Source organism: Camelina sativa, chromosome 19, assembly GCF_030686135.1.
Source record: "Camelina sativa cultivar CO46 ecotype springtype chromosome 19, ASM3068613v1".
NCBI classification, from domain to species: domain Eukaryota; kingdom Viridiplantae; phylum Streptophyta; class Magnoliopsida; order Brassicales; family Brassicaceae; genus Camelina; species Camelina sativa.
Genome location: NC_141898.1, coordinates 13,053,806 through 13,073,375, shown reverse-complemented (window position 1 = coordinate 13,073,375; position 19,570 = coordinate 13,053,806). Strand labels below are relative to the sequence as shown.

The 19,570-nt window shown below is 39.4% G+C and overlaps 3 protein-coding genes, 1 non-coding gene and 2 pseudogenes across 4 annotated transcripts; all 6 read right to left on the bottom strand.

Moving 5' to 3' along the window:
- Positions 1 to 59: 59 nt before the first annotated feature.
- LOC104767806 (agamous-like MADS-box protein AGL62 pseudogene) lies at positions 60 to 987 on the bottom strand (annotated as a pseudogene).
- A 798-nt stretch (positions 988 to 1,785) lies between these two features.
- Positions 1,786 to 2,623, bottom strand: LOC147920500 (agamous-like MADS-box protein AGL62 pseudogene; annotated as a pseudogene).
- A 711-nt stretch (positions 2,624 to 3,334) lies between these two features.
- On the bottom strand, positions 3,335 to 4,393 carry LOC147920499 (agamous-like MADS-box protein AGL62). The gene is made up of 2 exons (XM_087500431.1): positions 4,028 to 4,393; positions 3,335 to 3,950 (listed from the first exon to the last, which is right to left on the bottom strand). Exons 1-2 carry the CDS (start codon positions 4,322 to 4,324, stop codon positions 3,522 to 3,524), a joined length of 726 nt encoding a protein of 241 aa, XP_087356557.1. The 5' UTR covers positions 4,325 to 4,393; the 3' UTR covers positions 3,335 to 3,521.
- A 650-nt stretch (positions 4,394 to 5,043) lies between these two features.
- On the bottom strand, positions 5,044 to 6,102 carry LOC147920498 (agamous-like MADS-box protein AGL62). The gene is made up of 2 exons (XM_087500544.1): positions 5,757 to 6,102; positions 5,044 to 5,679 (listed from the first exon to the last, which is right to left on the bottom strand). Exons 1-2 carry the CDS (start codon positions 6,087 to 6,089, stop codon positions 5,251 to 5,253), a joined length of 762 nt encoding a protein of 253 aa, XP_087356670.1. The 5' UTR covers positions 6,090 to 6,102; the 3' UTR covers positions 5,044 to 5,250.
- A 693-nt stretch (positions 6,103 to 6,795) lies between these two features.
- LOC147920497 (agamous-like MADS-box protein AGL62) lies at positions 6,796 to 7,852 on the bottom strand. Its single transcript, XM_087500413.1, has 2 exons — positions 7,493 to 7,852; positions 6,796 to 7,415 (listed from the first exon to the last, which is right to left on the bottom strand). The coding sequence occupies exons 1-2, from the start codon at positions 7,823 to 7,825 to the stop codon at positions 6,987 to 6,989; spliced, it is 762 nt and encodes a 253-aa protein (XP_087356539.1). The 5' UTR covers positions 7,826 to 7,852; the 3' UTR covers positions 6,796 to 6,986.
- A 2,971-nt stretch (positions 7,853 to 10,823) lies between these two features.
- Positions 10,824 to 10,930, bottom strand: LOC147920496 (small nucleolar RNA R71). The gene has a single exon (XR_015591882.1). It is a non-coding gene; the product is annotated as a small nucleolar RNA R71 (small nucleolar RNA).
- Between the last annotated feature and the right edge of the window lie 8,640 nt (positions 10,931 to 19,570).

Below are 19,570 nucleotides of genomic sequence, written 5' to 3'. Positions count from 1 at the left end.
ACGACACAAGAACTGTTAGGATGATTTCAATATCAAAGCTGCTCTTCTAGCTTCAGACTCTAGTATCTCTCGTTGAAGTTGTAATTTGACATGTAGTTCATGTTGTATCCCGGAACGATAACTCCAACATAGTTGTATCCAAAAAATGGTGTCTGGTAAGGAAAATCCATGACTGGATTATAGCTGAATGTATTCACTCTTTGATCAAACAGCTCAATGCCGCCAACATCAACATTACAACCACCACCAAAGACATAACTTTCTCCCATGTAACTCTGATGAGAAACATTCAATTGAGGATAATCAGACATCTCACTTACAAACGTCTTCTTCCCATCTTGAAGAGCACATATCAGATTTTTGGTTTCATTCAGGTCGAGTTCTTTCACATCTTTTTCATACCAACTTTTTCCTCTTTCTTCTCTGGATTGTCTCACCATGTCCAATGTCATTCTATTTGTTTCGCCTTCTCCTGTCTGGCCAGCACCTGGATTAATGAGATTCAATCATTATATGGTTTATGCATATGAACATTTTAGATGATAAAATATAATTATGTTTTACCTGAGTGAGCATCTCGTTGAGATATTGTATATTTCTATCCGGATGAGATTCAGCAAGCTGTAGATTGTAGTTTGGTTGGTGAGGAATTAGAGAATTGTGGTTAACGTTTAGAAAACGATGAATTAGTTCTCTAACACTAGGATGGCCAAAAGAAAACGCTTTCCCACCGGGAGAGAACACAATCATCAAAATCTCTGCACCACACAATGTGCAAAGCTCACTGGCTTTCTTGAAGAGACCAAACCTTCTTTTGGAGAAAGTCACCTGAAGTTTGCTCTCGTTTTTTATTTTTTTCATCTCTATCTTTTGACGACCTTTGTCACCATTTTCTCAAAAGATTTGATTACCAAGATATAAAACAGATGCTTAAGAGTAGAACAACTTCCTTTTATTTATACAGGCGTGTATTACAAATGGAATCATTTATCATTATAAGCCATTCTAAGTATTATATTTCCTACCAACCTTTATTTTTATCGAAATTGAATTTTTTCCATTTGAGGAATATTTCATACTTATCTCTAAATTTTCTCAAGGATAAAAAAATTCATGGTAGTTCATTGTATTAGTTTGACAAATGTATGCATCAACGCCCCCATAAGAGATACAATAAATTATTTACGAGCTACTTTTATAACGACTTATTCTATATATTGGGGAAAAAAATTATTCATTTTATTAATTAGAGCTATTTTTGGTCTTTTTTACAGCTAATACAAGTAATATATACAGAAACAAATATTATATATTTTTGAGACATTACTAGCATCGCCACATCATAATCAAGATAAAATATACTGTTTTATTTTTCATAATAATATAAAAATAGAGATTAAATGAAAAATGGTCAAACTTTACCTAAAAAATATATGAAAAATGCTTAATTAATTAAATTCAAAGAAAAATGAACTAAAAGAAATTTAAAATTTCATAAGTTTTGAGTTATGGGCCCAAAATTTTCAAGATATATATGTACAATTTACTAGAGTTAATGTTCCTAATGATAGTGAATTATGTTTGTCAAAATCAACATTCATAAGATATAAATAATATTATTTCTACTCAAGTATTGTAGATTTTTCTCACTATCTTTGTTCTTAAATCGACAATGGATACAAGCAGCCAACATAATGAATGTAAAGGAAAAATAAAATCAAGTCTCACGACACAAGAACTGTTAGGATGATTTCAATATCAAAGCTGCTCTTCTAGCTTCAGACTCTAGTATCTCTCGTTGAAGTTGTAATTTGACGTGTAGTTCATGTTGTATCCCGGAACGATAACTCCAACATTGTTGTATCCAAAAAATGGTGTCTGGTAAGGAAAATCCATGACTGGATTATAGTTGAATGTATTCACTCTTTGATCAAACAGCTCAATGCCGCCAACATCAACATTACAACCACCACCAAAGACAAAACTTTCTCCCATGTAACTCTGATGAGAAACATTCAATTGAGGATAATCAGACATCTCACTTACAAACGTCTTCTTCCCATCTTGAAGAGCACATATCAGATTGTCGGTTTCATTCAGGTCGAGTTCTTTCACATCTTTTTCATACCAACTTTTTCCTCTTTCTTCTCTGGATTGTCTCACCATGTCCAATGTCATTCTATTTGTTTCGCCTTCTCCTGTCTGGCCAGCACCTGGATTAATGAGATTCAATCATTATATGGTTTATGCATATGAACATTTTAAATGATAAAATATAATTATGTTTTACCTGAGTGAGCATCTCGTTGAGATATTGTATATTTCTATCCGGATGAGATTCAGCAAGCTGTAGATTGTAGTTTGGTTGGTGAGGAATTAGAGAATTGTGGTTTACGTTTAGAAAACGATGAATTAGTTCTCTAACATTAGGATGGCCAAAAGAAAACGCTTTCCCACCGGGAGAGAACACAATCATCAAAATCTCTGCACCACACAATGTGCAAAGCTCACTGGCTTTCTTGAAGAGACCAAACCTTCTTTTGGAGAAAGTCACCTGAAGGTTGCTCTCGTTTTTTATTTTTTTCATCTCTATCTTTTGACGACCTTTGTTACTTCTCACCATTTTCTCAAAAGATTTGATTACCAAGATATAAAACTGATGCTTAAGAGTAGAACAACTTCCTTTTATTTATACAGGCGTGTATTACAAATGGAATCATTTATCATTATAAGCCATTCTAAGTATTATATTTCCTACCAACCTTTATTTTTATCGAAATTGATTTTTTTCCATTTGAGGAATATTTCATACTTATCTCTAAATTTTCTCAAGGATAAAAAAATTCATGGTAGTTCATTGTATTAGTTTGACAAATGTATGCATCAACGCCCCCATAAGAGATACAATAAATTATTTACGAGCTACTTTTATAACGACTTATTCTATATATTGGGGAAAAAAATTATTCATTTTATTAATTAGAGCTATTTTTGGTCTTTTTTACAGCTAATACAAGTAATATATACAGAAACAAATATTATCTATTTTTGAGACATTACAAGCATCACCACATCATAATCAAGATAAAATATATTGTTTTAATTTTCATAATAATAGAAAAATAGAGATTAAATGAAAAATGCTTAAACTTTACCAAAAAAAAATATGAAAAATGCTTAATTAATTAAATTCAAAGAAAAAATGAACTAAAGGAAATTTAAAATTTCATAAGTTTTGAGTTATGGGCCCAAAATTTTCAAGATATATATGTACAATTTACTAGAGTTAATGTTCCTAATGATAGTGAATTATGTTTGTCAAAATCAACATTCATAAGATATAAATAATATTATTTCTACTCAAGTATTGTAGATTTTTCTCACTATCTTTGTTCTTAAATCGACAATGAATACAAGCAGCCAACATACTGAATGTAAAGGAAAAATAAAATCAAGTCTCACGACACAAGAAAAATTAGGATATGATTTCAATATCAAAGCTGCTCTTCTAGCTTCAGACTCTAGTATCTCTCGTTGAAGTTGTAACTTGACATGTAGTTCATGTTGTATCCCGGACCGATAACTCCATCATTGTTGTATCCAAAAAATGGTGTCTGGTAAGGAAAATCCATGACTGGATTAGAGCTGAATGTATTCACTCTTTGATCAAACAGATCAATGCCGTCAACATCAACATTACGACCACCACCAAAGACAAAACTTTCTCCCATGTAACTCTGATGAGAAACATTCAATTGAGGATAATCAGACATCTCACTTACAAACGTCTTCTTCACATCTTGAAGAGCACATATCAGATTGTCGGTTTCATTCAGGTCGAGTTCTTTCACATCTTTTTCATACCAACTTTTTCCTCTTTCTTCTCTGGATTGTCTCACCATGTCCAATGTCATTCTATTATGTTTCGCCTTCTTCTGTCTGGCCAGCACCTGGATTAATGAGATTCAATCATTATATGGTTTATGCATATGAACATTTTAGATAATAAAATATAATTATGTTTTACCTGAGTGAGCATCTCGTTGAGATATTGTATATTTCTATCCGGACGAGATTCAACAAGCTGTAGATTGTAGTTTGGTTGGTGAGGAATGAGCGAATTGTGGTTAACGTTTAGAAAACGATGAATTAGTTCTCTAACACTAGGATGGCCAAAAGAAAACGCTTTCCCACCGGGAGAGAACACAATCATCAAAATCTCTGCACCACACAATGTGCAAAGCTCACTGGCTTTCTTGAAGAGACCAAACCTTCTTTTGGCGAAAGTCACCTGAAGGTTGCTCTCGTTTTTTATTTTTTTCATCTCTATCTTTTGACGACCTTTGTCACCATTTTCTCAAAAGATTTGATTACCAAGATATAAAACTGATGCTTAAGAGTAGAACAACTTCCTTTTATTTATACAGGCGTGTATTACAAATGGAATCATTTATCATTATAAGCCATTCTAAGTATTATATTTCCTACCAACCTTTATTTTTATCGAAATTGATTTTTTTCCATTTGAGGAATATTTCATACTTATCTCTAAATTTTCTCAAGGATAAAAAAATTCATGGTAGTTCATTGTATTAGTTTGACAAATGTATGCATCAACGCCCCCATAAGAGATACAATAAATTATTTACGAGCTACTTTTATAACGACTTATTCTATATATTGGGGAAAAAAATTATTCATTTTATTAATTAGAGCTATTTTTGGTCTTTTTTACAGCTAATACAAGTAATATATACAGAAACAAATATTATATATTTTTGAGACATTACTAGCATCGCCACATCATAATCAAGATAAAATATACTGTTTTATTTTTCATAATAATATAAAAATAGAGATTAAATGAAAAATGGTCAAACTTTACCTAAAAAATATATGAAAAATGCTTAATTAGTTAAATTCAAAGAAACATGAACTAAAAGAAATTTAAAATTTCATAAGTTTTGAGTTATGGGCCCAAAATTTTCAAGATATATATGTACAATTTACTAGAGTTAATGTTCCTAATGATAGTGAATTATGTTTGTCAAAATCAACATTCATAAGATATAAATAATATTATTTCTACTCAAGTATTGTAGATTTTTCTCACTATCTTTGTTCTTAAATCGACAATGAATACAAGCAGCCAACATACTGAATGTAAAGGAAAAATAAAATCAAGTCTCACGACACAAGAAAATTTAGGATATGATTTCAATATCAAAGCTGCTCTTCTAGCTTCAGACTCTAGTATCTCTCGTTGAAGTTGTAACTTGACATGTAGTTCATGTTGTATCCCGGACCGATAACTCCATCATTGTTGTATCCAAAAAATGGTGTCTGGTAAGGAAAATCCATGACTGGATTAGAGCTGAATGTATTCACTCTTTGATCAAACAGATCAATGCCGTCAACATCAACATTACGACCACCACCAAAGACAAAACTTTCTCCCATGTAACTCTGATGAGAAACATTCAATTGAGGATAATCAGACATCTCACTTACAAACGTCTTCTTCACATCTTGAAGAGCACATATCAGATTGTCGGTTTCATTCAGGTCGAGTTCTTTCACATCTTTTTCATACCAACTTTTTCCTCTTTCTTCTCTGGATTGTCTCACCATGTCCAATGTCATTCTATTATGTTTCGCCTTCTTCTGTCTGGCCAGCACCTGGATTAATGAGATTCAATCATTATATGGTTTATGCATATGAACATTTTAGATAATAAAATATAATTATGTTTTACCTGAGTGAGCATCTCGTTGAGATATTGTATATTTCTATCCGGACGAGATTCAACAAGCTGTAGATTGTAGTTTGGTTGGTGAGGAATGAGCGAATTGTGGTTAACGTTTAGAAAACGATGAATTAGTTCTCTAACACTAGGATGGCCAAAAGAAAACGCTTTCCCACCGGGAGAGAACACAATCATCAAAATCTCTGCACCACACAATGTGCAAAGCTCACTGGCTTTCTTGAAGAGACCAAACATTCTTTTGGAGAAAGTCACCTGAAGGTTGCTCTCGTTTTTTATTTTTTTCATCTCTACCTTTTGACGACCTTTGTTACTTCTCACCATTTTCTCAAAAGATTTGATTACCAAGAGATAAATCTGATGCTTAAGAGTAGAACAACTTCCTTTTATTTATACAGGCGTGTATTACAAATGGAATCATTTATCATTATAAGCCATTCTAAGTACTATATTTCCTACCAACCTTTATTTTTATAGAAATTGAATTTTTCCATTTGAGGAATATTTCATACTTATCTCTAAAAGTTCTCAAGGATAAAAAAATTCATGGTAGTTCATTGTATTAGTTTGACAAATGTATGCATCAACGCCCTCATAAGAGACACAATAAATTATTTACGAGCTATTTTATAAAGACTTATTCTATATATTGGGGACAAAATTATTCATTTTATTAATTAGAGCTATTTTTGGTCTTTTTTTAACAGCTAATACCAGTAATATATACAGAAACAAATATTATCTATTTTTGAGACATTACAAGCATCACCACATCATAATCAAGATAAAATATATTGTTTTAATTTTCATAATAATAGAAAAATAGAGATTAAATGAAAAATGCTTAAACTTTACCAAAAAAAAATATGAAAAATGCTTAATTAATTAAATTCAAAGAAAAAATGAACTAAAGGAAATTTAAAATTTCATAAGTTTTGAGTTATGGGCCCAAAATTTTCAAGATATATATGTACAATTTACTAGAGTTAATGTTCCTAATGATAGTGAATTATGTTTGTCAAAATCAACATTCATAAGATATAAATAATATTATTTCTACTCAAGTATTGTAGATTTTTCTCACTATCTTTGTTCTTAAATCGACAATGAATACAAGCAGCCAACATACTGAATGTAAAGGAAAAATAAAATCAAGTCTCACGACACAAGAAAAATTAGGATATGATTTCAATATCAAAGCTGCTCTTCTAGCTTCAGACTCTAGTATCTCTCGTTGAAGTTGTAACTTGACATGTAGTTCATGTTGTATCCCGGACCGATAACTCCATCATTGTTGTATCCAAAAAATGGTGTCTGGTAAGGAAAATCCATGACTGGATTAGAGCTGAATGTATTCACTCTTTGATCAAACAGATCAATGCCGTCAACATCAACATTACGACCACCACCAAAGACAAAACTTTCTCCCATGTAACTCTGATGAGAAACATTCAATTGAGGATAATCAGACATCTCACTTACAAACGTCTTCTTCACATCTTGAAGAGCACATATCAGATTGTCGGTTTCATTCAGGTCGAGTTCTTTCACATCTTTTTCATACCAACTTTTTCCTCTTTCTTCTCTGGATTGTCTCACCATGTCCAATGTCATTCTATTATGTTTCGCCTTCTTCTGTCTGGCCAGCACCTGGATTAATGAGATTCAATCATTATATGGTTTATGCATATGAACATTTTAGATAATAAAATATAATTATGTTTTACCTGAGTGAGCATCTCGTTGAGATATTGTATATTTCTATCCGGACGAGATTCAGCAAGCTGTAGATTGTAGTTTGGTTGGTGAGGAATGAGCGAATTGTGGTTAATGTTTAGAAAACGATGAATTAGTTCTCTAACACTAGGATGGCCAAAAGAAAACGCTTTCCCACCGGGAGAGAACACAATCATCAAAATCTCTGCACCACACAATGTGCAAAGCTCACTGGCTTTCTTGAAGAGACCAAACCTTCTTTTGGAGAAAGTCACCTGAAGGTTGCTCTCGTTTTTTATTTTTTTCATCTCTATCTTTTGACGACCTTTGTTACTTCTCACCATTTTCTCAAAAGATTTGATTACCAAGAGATAAAACTGATGCTTAAGAGTAGAACAGCTTCCTTTTATTTATACAGGCGTGTATTACAAATGGAATCATTTATCATTATAAGCCATTCTAAGTACAATATTTCCTACCAACCTTTATCTCTAAAATTTCTCAAGGATAAAAAAATTCATGGTAGTTCATTGTATTAGTTTGACAAATGTATGCATCAACGCCCCCATAAGAGTTACAATAAATTATTTACGAGCTATTTTATAAAGACTTATTCTTTAGATTGGGGAAAAAAATTATTCATTTTATTAATTAGAGCTATTTTTGGTTTTTGTTACAGCTAATACAAGTAATATATACAGAAACAAATATTACATATTTTTGAGACATTACTAGCATCGCCACATCATAATCAAGATAAAATATACTGTTTTAATTTTCATAATAATATAAAAATAGAGATTAAATGAAAAATGCTCAAACTTTACCAAAACAAATATATGAAAAATGCTTAATTAATTAAATTCAAAGAAAACTGAACTAAAGGAAATTTAAAATTTCATAAGTTTTGAGTTATGGGCCCAAAATTTTCAAGATATATATGTACAATTTACTAGAGTTAATGTTCCTAATGATAGTGAATTATGTTTGTCAAAATCAACATTCATAAGATATAAATAATATTATTTCTACTCAAGTATTGTAGATTTTTCTCACTATCTTTGTTCTTAAATCGACAATGTATACAAGCAGCCAACATACTGAATGTAAAGGAAAAATAAAATCAAGTGTCACGACACAAGAAAAGTTAGGATGATTTCAATATCAAAGCTGCTCTTCTAGCTTGAGACTCTAGTATCTCTCGTTGAAGTTGTAACTTGACATGTAGTTCATGTTGTATCCCAAACCGATAACTGATATGTCTATATTTTGCATCTCCTTAGCATGTATTTGTCATGCATTTAGCTAGGATAACTAGTCGTATTGCATCATTTTAGAACCTCTTTTTATACACTTTGCATATTTAGGAAGTTTTTGCATTATCCTTGCATGCATTGTGCATTTCGAAGTATTTCATGTGTTTAGGAGACGTCGGAGACGTACACGATCGAGCCACTCTCAGCGGCCACAATCGAGCCACTCTCAACCTCCACAATCGAGCCACTCTCATCCTACGCAATCGAGCCACTCTCAGGGCACCAGTCGGACAACTCAATCGAGCCATCACTCGAGCCACCAGTCTAGGGATACAGCTTTTGACGTCTTCATCAAAGTTGTAGAGAATTGAGTCATCGTTCCAATGCCGTTTATTTTAAGCCAATCGGAGTTGTGGTTCAAGATTTTTCATTGTTTTAGTAGATGCGTATACACCCAGCCCGAGCCACTTTCACCGACCATGCTCGAACCATTTTCACTCGCACGGATTGACCCACTCCTACTCACACCAATCGAGCCACTGGACGCACACGGACGAAATCACGCATGCCAGGAAGACGCTCCGTCTGACACGCTTCAGGAGACTCCCAAACCGACGCTCTATCTAGTCGTTTTAAGTTTTAGGGATTCACACGTTTTTACTATATATACATTTTGTTAAGTCTTGGTTTAGGACATCTTATCTTTTATTCTCGTTTTGTTCTTAAGGTTCTACCTAGCCACCTAAAACGTTTGAGACTTTGTATCCAGATATCTTTTAATCCGTTTAGTTTTTGCATTTGATTTCTTCTGCAAAGTTGTTCATCTCATTCTTGTCTATCTTATTATGCTTTGTTCAATATTTTCTGGATTTATGTCTTTGGTGATGATTTCCGGATCTGAGTAGTGCTAGAGTTCTTGGAGATGGGATAGATTAGGTGGAGGATCTTAGGATGTAGAGTGTTTAAGCTTGATTTGTATGATTCCCTTTTGGACTAGTGTTAGAATTACTAGTTTCTCTCTGATCAATTGAAAATAGGTTCGAGACATTTCCACACCCAAAAGGTGACTCCACCGACATCAATTACTCCCATCCTTAGGACTTTTATCTTTTCGATTGATATTACATTCCTGAGACTGTTTCGTTTGTTCATGCTTAGAATCGTTTTCGGTTCCACTTATTCTTGTTCGCTTCTTGTCATACATTTTTGTTTCTAGTTCTGTGACTCATTTCCATTTTGCATTCTGATCACTCTAGGATTGTTAGACATAAAAACACTCTTTTTGAATTGGCTTAACTTGTGATTTTTTGATTGCATCTTGAGTGGTACCAACATCCCATTTGGATTGACACCTTAAGTACTACAATTGCATAAGGTTAATTGAACCTACTAGGACACACACAAAAATCTTAGTATTAATTTGGCGCCGTTGCTATTTGGGAATTGTTTTGTTACATTTAAGATTTCAAGTTTTGCAAGATTAAGTTCTATCCCACTTATCATTCTGAGTACTGACTTGTTTTGGTTGTCTGCTTGTTTGTTTTGCATCTCAGGAACCTGTTGATTACAATGTTGCATGCACACCAGATCAAGAGGACATCAGAACCTCCTTCCTGCTATCAACAATATCAACCGGTTACAAAGACCATGACAAGATCGTCAACTCATTGATCATCCCTCACTCGTCACAATGGAACAACCGAATGGACCACATCCGGGACCGCGAAACATTGGTGCTGGGGATGCACCAAACACTCATACTCAGCATGCTGGAATCGTCCCTCCCGCCGTGCAGAACAACAACTTCGAAATCAAGAGTGGTCTGATTTCCATGATCCCAGGAAACAAGTTTCACGGGTTGCCTATGGAGGATCCACTCGACCACTTGGACGAGTTCGACCGCCTGTGCAGTCTCACCAAGATCAATGGCGTGAGTGAGGATGGTTACAAGTTGCGCCTCTTCCCATTCTCCCTGGGAGGCAAAGCTCATCAATGGGAGAAAAACCTCCCCAAGGGATCTATCACCACCTAGGATTGTTGCAAGAAAGCATTCTTGGCCAAGTTTTTCTCCAACTCTAGAACAGCACGTCTCAGGAATGAGATTTCTAGCGTCACTCAAAAGAGCTCAGAATCAATCTGTGAAGCCTGGGAGCGTTTCAAGGGTTACCATAGCCAGTGTCCACACCATGGTTTCAGCAACGAGTCACTGCTGAGCACTCTCTACCGTGGTGTACTACCAAAGATCCGTATGCTGCTTGACACTGCTTCTAATGGTAATTTCCTGAACAAAGACGTTGAGGAAGGATGGCAACTGGTGGAGAATCTCGCTCAGTCTGACGGCAACTACAATGACGTCTATGACCGCACAGTTTGCGGCGACGCTGGGTCTGAGGAGAAGTACAAGAAAGACCTCAAGAATGTCAATGACAAGCTTGACCGTATCTTGCTAAGACAGCAGAGGAGCGTCCACTTTGTATCTGAGGATGACCCTTTCCAAGTTCCAGATGGGGAGGGTGAGCAGACTGAGGAGATCAGCTATGTCCAGAATCAGGGTGGGTACAACAAAAGTTACAACCAATACAAGGCAAACCCCAATTTGTCTTACTGAAGTAACAATGTTGCCAATCCACAAGATCAGGTGTATCCGCCTTAATAACAACAGCAAGGTCAACAAAAACTTTTTGTGCCTTACAATCCGTGATTCGTTCCCAAACAAAAATTCCAGCAAGGTTACCAGGCTCCATCAGGACCACCGCCATGATTCCGCCCTCAACCAGTTCAGCCTACTCCAGCCCTAGATCAAGTAATGAAGCACATGATGCAACAACTTCTTCAGGGTCAAGCTAGCGGATCTATGGATATTGCTAAAAAGTTTGCTGATCTTAGTCAGAGGATGGAATGTTCCTACAATGATCTCAACGCCAAATTCGAAGCTCTGAACTCGAAGATAAGGTATATGGAAGGCCAATCTGCTTCTACTTCTGCACCAAAGTCTGGCCAATTCCCAGGGAAAGCTGTTCAGAACCCCAAGGAGTTTGCAAATGCAATTACGCTGAGAAGTGGGAAAACATTGCCTCCCAGACAGGGAGTTCCCGACGTCACTGAGGACAATGAGGAATTAGATGGGGAGGATTTTGTTCAGGATGACGCTCAGATGGAGAACCCAGTCGAAGCAGTCAAAGATCCAATCAAGCCAGTGAAGTAGCCCGAACCTGAAGCTGTTAAGGAACCTGCTTTTCCTGATGACAAACCTGCGAGATTCATACATCCACCATACAAGCCTCCTCTACCATTCCCGGTGAGGTTTAAGAAGCAACTTACTGAGAAATACAAAGTTATGTTCGAACAACAAGTCAAGGAGATTCAGTTGAGGATGCCATTGCTGGATGCATTCGCACTTGTTCCTCACTACCAGAAATTCCTCAAGGACCTAGTAATGGAGAGATCAAAAGAAGTTCAAGGCATGGTGGTTCTAAGTCTTGAGTGCAGTGCAATCATCCAGAAGAAGATTGTACCCACGAAGCTCAAGGATCCTGGATCATTCATTCTACCTTGCTCCCTTGGACATATGTCGTTCGATAGGTGTCTATGTGACCTTGGCGCTTCAGTTAATCTGATGCCATTCTCTGTGGCTAAGAGGTTGGGTCTTACAAGGTTTAAGGGTTGCAACATCTCCCTCATCCTTGCAGATAGATCAGTGAGACTTCCACATGGTATTTTAGAGGACTTACCTGTCAGGATCAGAGATGTGGAAGTGCCAACCGACTTTGTGGTTCTAGAGATGGATGAAGAACCAAAAGATCCTCTTATCTTAGGAAGACCATTCCTGGCGAATGCTGGAGCCATCATTGATGTCAGAAATGGCAAGATTGACCTCAATCTGGGCGACGACTTCACTATGAAGTTTGACATCAAGGATACCTTGAAGAAGCCAACGATAGGAGGACAAGTCTTCTACATTGAAGAGATGGATAAATTGGCTGATGAGTTGTTGGAGGAATTAGCTGAGGAGGATCATCTCAAGACTGCTTTGACCAAGGGTGGAGAAGAAGGGTTTCTGCATGAGGAGACCACTTGTTACAAGAATCTGCTAGATTCCCATAGAGAAACGGATGGATCAGAGGAACTCTATCAGCTATCTGACGCAGAGGAGGTACGTGCAGTTGAGACAGAGAATTCAGAACGTGATATCTCCCACTCGATCGACGACAAGACTCGACTCGAGACACGGACGTCCCGCTCGATCGAGTTGCACCCCTCCCACTCGACCGTGGTCACTCCAGACTCCCATGCTGACGACTGGTCGGAACTAAAAGCTCCAAAGGTAGAACTCAAAACTCTCCCCTCCGGGCTCAGGTACGTTTTTCTGGGAACCGATTCGATCCTGTCATAGTGAATGCTAGGTTGAGTGATGATGAATTGGGGTTGCTAGTAACTGAGCTTAAGAAATATAGAAAGGCTATAGGTTATTCTTTAGATGATATCATGGGAATCTCACCTAGTCTTTGCACACATAGGATCAATCTTGAAAATGAGTCTTATGCTAGCATTGAACCCCAAAGGAGATTGAATCCTAACCTGAAGGAAGTAGTAAAGAAAGAAATTTTAAAACTGCTTGAAGCTGGAGTTATTTATCCTATCTCTGATAGTACTTGGGTATCTCCAGTGCACTGTGTACCTAAGAAGGGAGGCATAACTGTGATAAAAAACGAAAAAAATGAGTTAATCCCAACTAGGACCATCACAGGACATAGGATGTGCATTGATTATAGGAAGTTGAATGCTGTTTCTAGGAAAGATCATTTTCCTCTGCCTTTCATTGATCAAATGTTGGAGAGACTAGCTAGTCATCCTTATTACTGTTTCCTTGATGGGTATAGTAGATTCTTTCAAATCCCTATCCACCCAAATGATGAGGAAAAAACAACATTTACTTGTCCTTATGGCACTTTTGCCTACAGACGCATGCCATTTGGTTTGTGCAATGCTCCTGCCACCTTTCAAAGGTGCATGACATCAATTTTCTCGGATTTGATTGAGGAGTCAGTGGAACTGTTTATGGATGACTTCTCTGTATACGGTTCCACTTTCTCCTCCGGTTTGTTAAATCTGTGCAGGGTATTGACGCGTTGTGAGGAGACAAACCTGGTGCTGAACTGGGAAAAGTGCCACTTCATGGTTGAAGAAGGGATCGTTCTGGGATCGTTCTGGGACACAAAATTTCTGAGAAAGGAATTGAAGTTGACAAAGCTAAGATTGAGGTCATGGTTCAGCTTCAACCGCCTAAGACAATGAAGGACATCAGAAGTTTTTTGGGACATGCTGGGTTTATAGAAGATTCATCAAGGACTTCTCAAAAATTGCAAGACCACTAACAAGGTTGATGTGCAAGGAGGTTGAGTTCGAATTCAATGCGGCATGTTTGGAAGCCTTCAGCAAGATCAAGGAGGCGTTGGTTTCAGTACCCATAGTACAAGCTCCAAATTGGGATCACCCTTTTGAGATCATGTGTGATGCTTCAGACTTCACAGTTGGAGCTGTTCTGGGATAGCGTATTGACAAGAAGCTTCATGTCATCTACTACGCAAGTCGCATCTTGGACGAGACTCAAGGAAGGTATGCTACCACAGAGAAGGAGCTCCTAGCAGTTGTGTTTGCATTTGAAAAATTCAGGAGTTACCTTGTGGGTTCGAAGGTCATAGTGTATACCGACCATGCTGCTTTGAGACACATCTATTCAAAGAAGGATACCAAGCCGAGACTGCTGAGATGGATTCTGCTACTTCAAGAGTTTGACATGGAGATAGTTGACAAGAAAGGCATAGAGAACGGAGTTGCAGATCACTTGTCAAGAATGGGGATTGAAGATGTTGTTCCAATTGATGACTCAATGCCTGAGGAACAACTTCTGGTCGCCCAGGTTTGTGAGCGAATGCATGACACAGGAGTTGAGAACCTCAGAATCAGATGCATGTCGATCACTTCTGAGACTGTACCATGGTATGCAGATGTCGTAAATTACAAGGTCTGTGGAGAAGTTCATGATGACATGGATCCCTACAGGAAGAAAAAGTTTTTCAGAGAGGTCAACCACTACTTCTGGGATGAACCCTATCTGTACAAGAGAGGTTCTGACGGTCTGTTCAGAAGAAGCATAGCAGAAGGAGAAGTACAGGGAGTGGTTGAGCACTGTCACGGCTCCACTTATGGAGGTCACTTTGCCACGTTCAAGACGGCTCAGAAAGTTCTTCAATCGGGTCTCTAGTGGCCAACCTTATTCAAGGACGCTCATAGCTTCAACACCAAGTGTGATGCTCATCAGAGGATGGGCAACATCACAAGGAGGAACGAGATGCCTCATAATCCAATCCTAGAAGTAGAGATATTTGATGTTTGGGGCATAGACTTCATGGGACCTTTCAACCCTCCATCAAATGGTAATGTCTATATTCTGGTGGCAGTTGATTATGTTTCTAAGTGGGTTGAAGCCATTGCCAGTCCTACCAATGATCACGAGGTTGTTCTGAAGCTGTTCAAAAGTATAATTTTTCCAAGGTATGGGATATCCAGAGTAGTGATCAGTGACGGTGGAACTCACTTCATCAACAAGGTGTTTGAAAGCATGCTGAAGAAATACGGTGTCAAGCACAAGGTGTCTACTGCGTATCACCCTCAGACCAGCGGACAGGTTGAAGTTTCGAACAATCAAATCAAGGGTATTCTGTCAAGGATTGTCGGGGTTTCGAAGAAAGATTTGTCTGTCAAGCTGGACGAGACTCTCTGGGCGTACAGAACAGCGTTCATGACGCCAATATGCAGAACACCATTCCAGTTGGTATATCGTAAAGCATGTCATCTCCCTGTGGAGGTTGAGTACAAGGCGCTTTGGGCTATCAAGTTGCTGAACTTGGATATTGATACAGCTCAAACTAAGAGAACTCTTGATCTACATGAGTTGGAAGAAATCCGACTTGATGCCTATGAGAGCTCAAAGATTTACAAAAAAAGAACCAAGAATTTTCATGATAAGAAAATTGTTGTCAAGGAGCTCAAGACTGGAGATCAGGTTTTGCTTTTCAACTCCAAACATAAGTTATTTCCTAGAAAGCTTAAGTCAAGGTGGTCTGGACCTTTTGACGTCAAGGAAGTTCTGCCATTCGGAGCCATCACTCTTCTGAACAAGGATGGTAGCGAGTTCACTGTAAATGGTCAGAGAGTCAAGAAATATTTAGCTGATCAAGTCCGACCAGAGGGGTCTTCTGTGTTCCTCTATGAACCCCAAAAGGCATAAAAAGCTAAAAAGTCAAGCTAGGGACTTTAAACAAGCTCATTTGGGAGGAAGTCCCAAAGGTATCACTGTAAATATTTTTTAGGATCTTTGTGTTTTTAATTTTTTGTTTTTGGTTTTCTTGTGTCCAGAATTCTACAGAAATGAGTTCAAGCAACATAAAAAATGCAGTCAAAAGAGTGAGATTGAAGTAAAGCCGGGTATATTGAGGTTTACAGAAGAAAATTAAAAGAGGGAATCTTTATTACAGTCCACTCCTTACTTTTTCTCACTCACCACGTGAGTTTTCAACTCTCATATCAACTCACCCCATCTCTCTTGCCCCCTTTCACCAAACATTTCATCTTTATGTCTCCTCTCCCATCACCCCACTTGCCACGCTCTCTCTCTACTTAATAAACCTCTCCCTCACCCTTCACTTCAACAAAGCAAACAAACCCTCACCTCACCCTCTTTCCTCACCTAACTCGCATCACCAGTGCTCACCCGATCCGACACGCCCCCACTAGAGCCAGTTCCGTCATCACCGCGCCCTCTCTTTACGCGACTTGACCCATCGAACTAGCATCTCGCCGTCTCCTTCGAGTCGCACCATCACGACTCGACCCTCGCTGGACCGTCCTATTCGAGTCACCCTCCTCTAACTCGACCACCAGCATCCGTGTCCACTCGAGCCATCATCGCCCTCCCCCACTCAGTCGAGCCGGCATCTGTCGAACTCAATCGAGCCATCTTCAACAACACCACTCGAACCGACCTTCCCAACCACTCAATCGAGCCGTGCACCGTCGAAGTCCCGCCTTAGCCTCCATCGTCACCGTTACACTCGAGACGTTCCACACATCTCGACGCACCAATCGAGCCAGCCCAGTATCACACTTACGACACCGCTCGATTACCGTGGTCTACCTTTACTCGATCCAACACTCTCGTCACCCATCTCCACTAACCAATCGAGCCGTTGTCGTTGCTGCCCCTCACGTCGTCAATCGAATCCTCAATCGAATCGCCCTCTCTTCTCTGCAACACACGACTCGACCTGCACAACACACCTTTGCTCGAGTCACCGCACACCGAAACACTCGAACCGTTCGCACAGCTCAATCGAGCTGTTCTCACACCGCCAATCGAGCCATTGAAGCCTCCCTCAATCGAGCCGTTCTCAAACCCTCAATCGAGCTATATTCAACGCTCGTCCATTCGAACACAATCGAGCCACTCTTGATTCTCTCCTCCGCTAAACAAATCGAGCTGACCACCATCTTGTCATCCACTCTATCGGATAATCCTCTCCTTGCACTTTCAAGTTTTACAACTTCATAATTGCTTTTGTCATTTGTGCACTAACATATTAACGCTTAGCTTTGAGTTTATGATGTCTCAGCGGAGCCGAAAGAGTGCTGAGCTAATAGAGGAAATGAGAGATGCCTATGGCTGTAATGCAGGAGAACGCTCATCGCCTAAGTCTATGACGAAACGTTTCTTAGCAATGAAAAACATGGTCGGCGGAGTTGGTTGGGGTTCAGGCCAAGCAGCAGGGTCAAGCAGACCGGCCAATTCGCTCACAAAGAGCAAAATTCGTGGGAAGAGACCGGCACAAGCTTCTAACTCAAGAGAGGAAGGCAGTGATTACGAACAGGAGGAACCTGAGTCGCGCTCAGAACAGGCTCCCAGGAAATCTGTAAGACGGAAATCTACCCAGACGAAGTTGACTCCCAAGGAGTACTACGAGCTTTTCCAACAGTGTGAATTTAGTGGAACAAGATATCCGCATCCTGAGACGATGGAACTACTAGCGATGCCATTTGGAGCGACTCATGAACACCCCTAAGAATGGATACAAAGAGGAGACTATCCAGTTCCTCTCTACTTTGGAGATGCACTTATACGCGGATGAGCCAGGCATGATGTTTGATGGAGGGCTGGGGTACATTACATTCCGCGTTCATGGGGAGTTCTACACCCTCACTTTTAGAACCATCGAAGAGATCTTTGGATTTCCCGGCGGAACGGGGACTATGCCGCAGTTCGATAGGCACAAATTATCAGCACTATGGGCAACGATTGGGAGCACGCCTACATTCACTTCGTCGAAAACGAAGGCGCTGAACCAGAGAAGCCCAGTGTTGCATTCCTTCCAGAAGGCGGTGGCCAATGCATTCTATGCCAAGGAGATTAAGGGATACATCACGAACGGTGAGCTCTAGATGATTGATCTAGCGCTCAAAGGACTCTCATTCACGGCAAAGGACGGCACCGAGCTGCAAGGTGACACGTCTGACATTTCCGTCTCGCTCTACCTCCTCAACTACATGATGTCATACAAGACTTGGGTCTCGAGACTTAACAACAACCACTCGCCCGGAATGATGTCTATGGGTGGCGTGGCGACTTGGTTTCTTGAGGCAGCTGGTGTTCCATTACTATCCGAGCCACACTCACCATGCTGGATCGACGTGAACAACCTGCGGCAGTTGCGCACTCTGGAGCGGGGTTTGAGGCATGGACGGTTGCTCTACAAGTTTGTGCACCCTGCTGTTGGTCCTTCGAGATTACTCCTCCCTCGCATCGAGTTAACTACGATCTTAGGGGGTGAGCTTATCGAGTTCATCCCTCCCGCGGATACCCTATACAATTCTGAAGCTGAGGAGGAGCATGTAGACGTTGCGGAAGCAGAGGCCAAGCCAATGAAAAAAGACACCGAGGAGTACCGCCCATAGCAGTTCTACTTCGAGGAGTACTCAGATCCAAGAATGGCTAAGGGGGTCAGAGCAGCTCATCAACACCTCAACCAGCTTCAGCGATGGGGGAAGGCCAGAGACAAGGTGTTCAGCAGTTTCACCAAGACTATGACGAACTTCATGCGTAAGTTTAGCTTCTTGACTTCCACTACCGCTGTCCCTAGGTCTATCCCCGAGGACACCAGACCCATGTCGGGACGCGCCTCTGCGATAATCGAGCGAAAACTATCTCTGGTTCCCTCTCCAGCACGTCAATCTTCATATGCGCCACGGGAGCATCAACCTTCACCCACTACTTCACGCCACTCGTCACACGAGTCTAGGGAGAGACAGAGACGTGTTTCTTGAGGTTCCAGAGCCTCCTCTAGTCGGTGATCCACGCGTCGTTCTGCAGCTCGAGATGAGCATGAGGTTGAGATTGAGGTTGAGCAGCGAGTTGAACATCAGGGTGATTATCAGCCTACCAAGTTTGTTGTGTTGGTATCACACCATGGCGGGTCTAGAGTCGATGACATGCAGTGTGACGAGCAACCAAACATGTATCAGAACACGCAAGCGGCTGAGCAGCAAGCCGACCAAACAGCTGAGATCACATTCGCGGATCCCGAACAAGGCGAAGGACAGAGTCAGTTTCACGCCTCTCCTTGGGCGAGTACGGACTTCTTCTACTACTGAGGTACTCCTACCTTCCCTCCTGCAAATTTTTCTTACACAGGAGACTGTGTAATTTAAGTTTGGAGGAGGGTTTGAGATGATGTATTTGATGTTGTGTTTTGTGATTCTTATTTCAATTTTTGTATCATA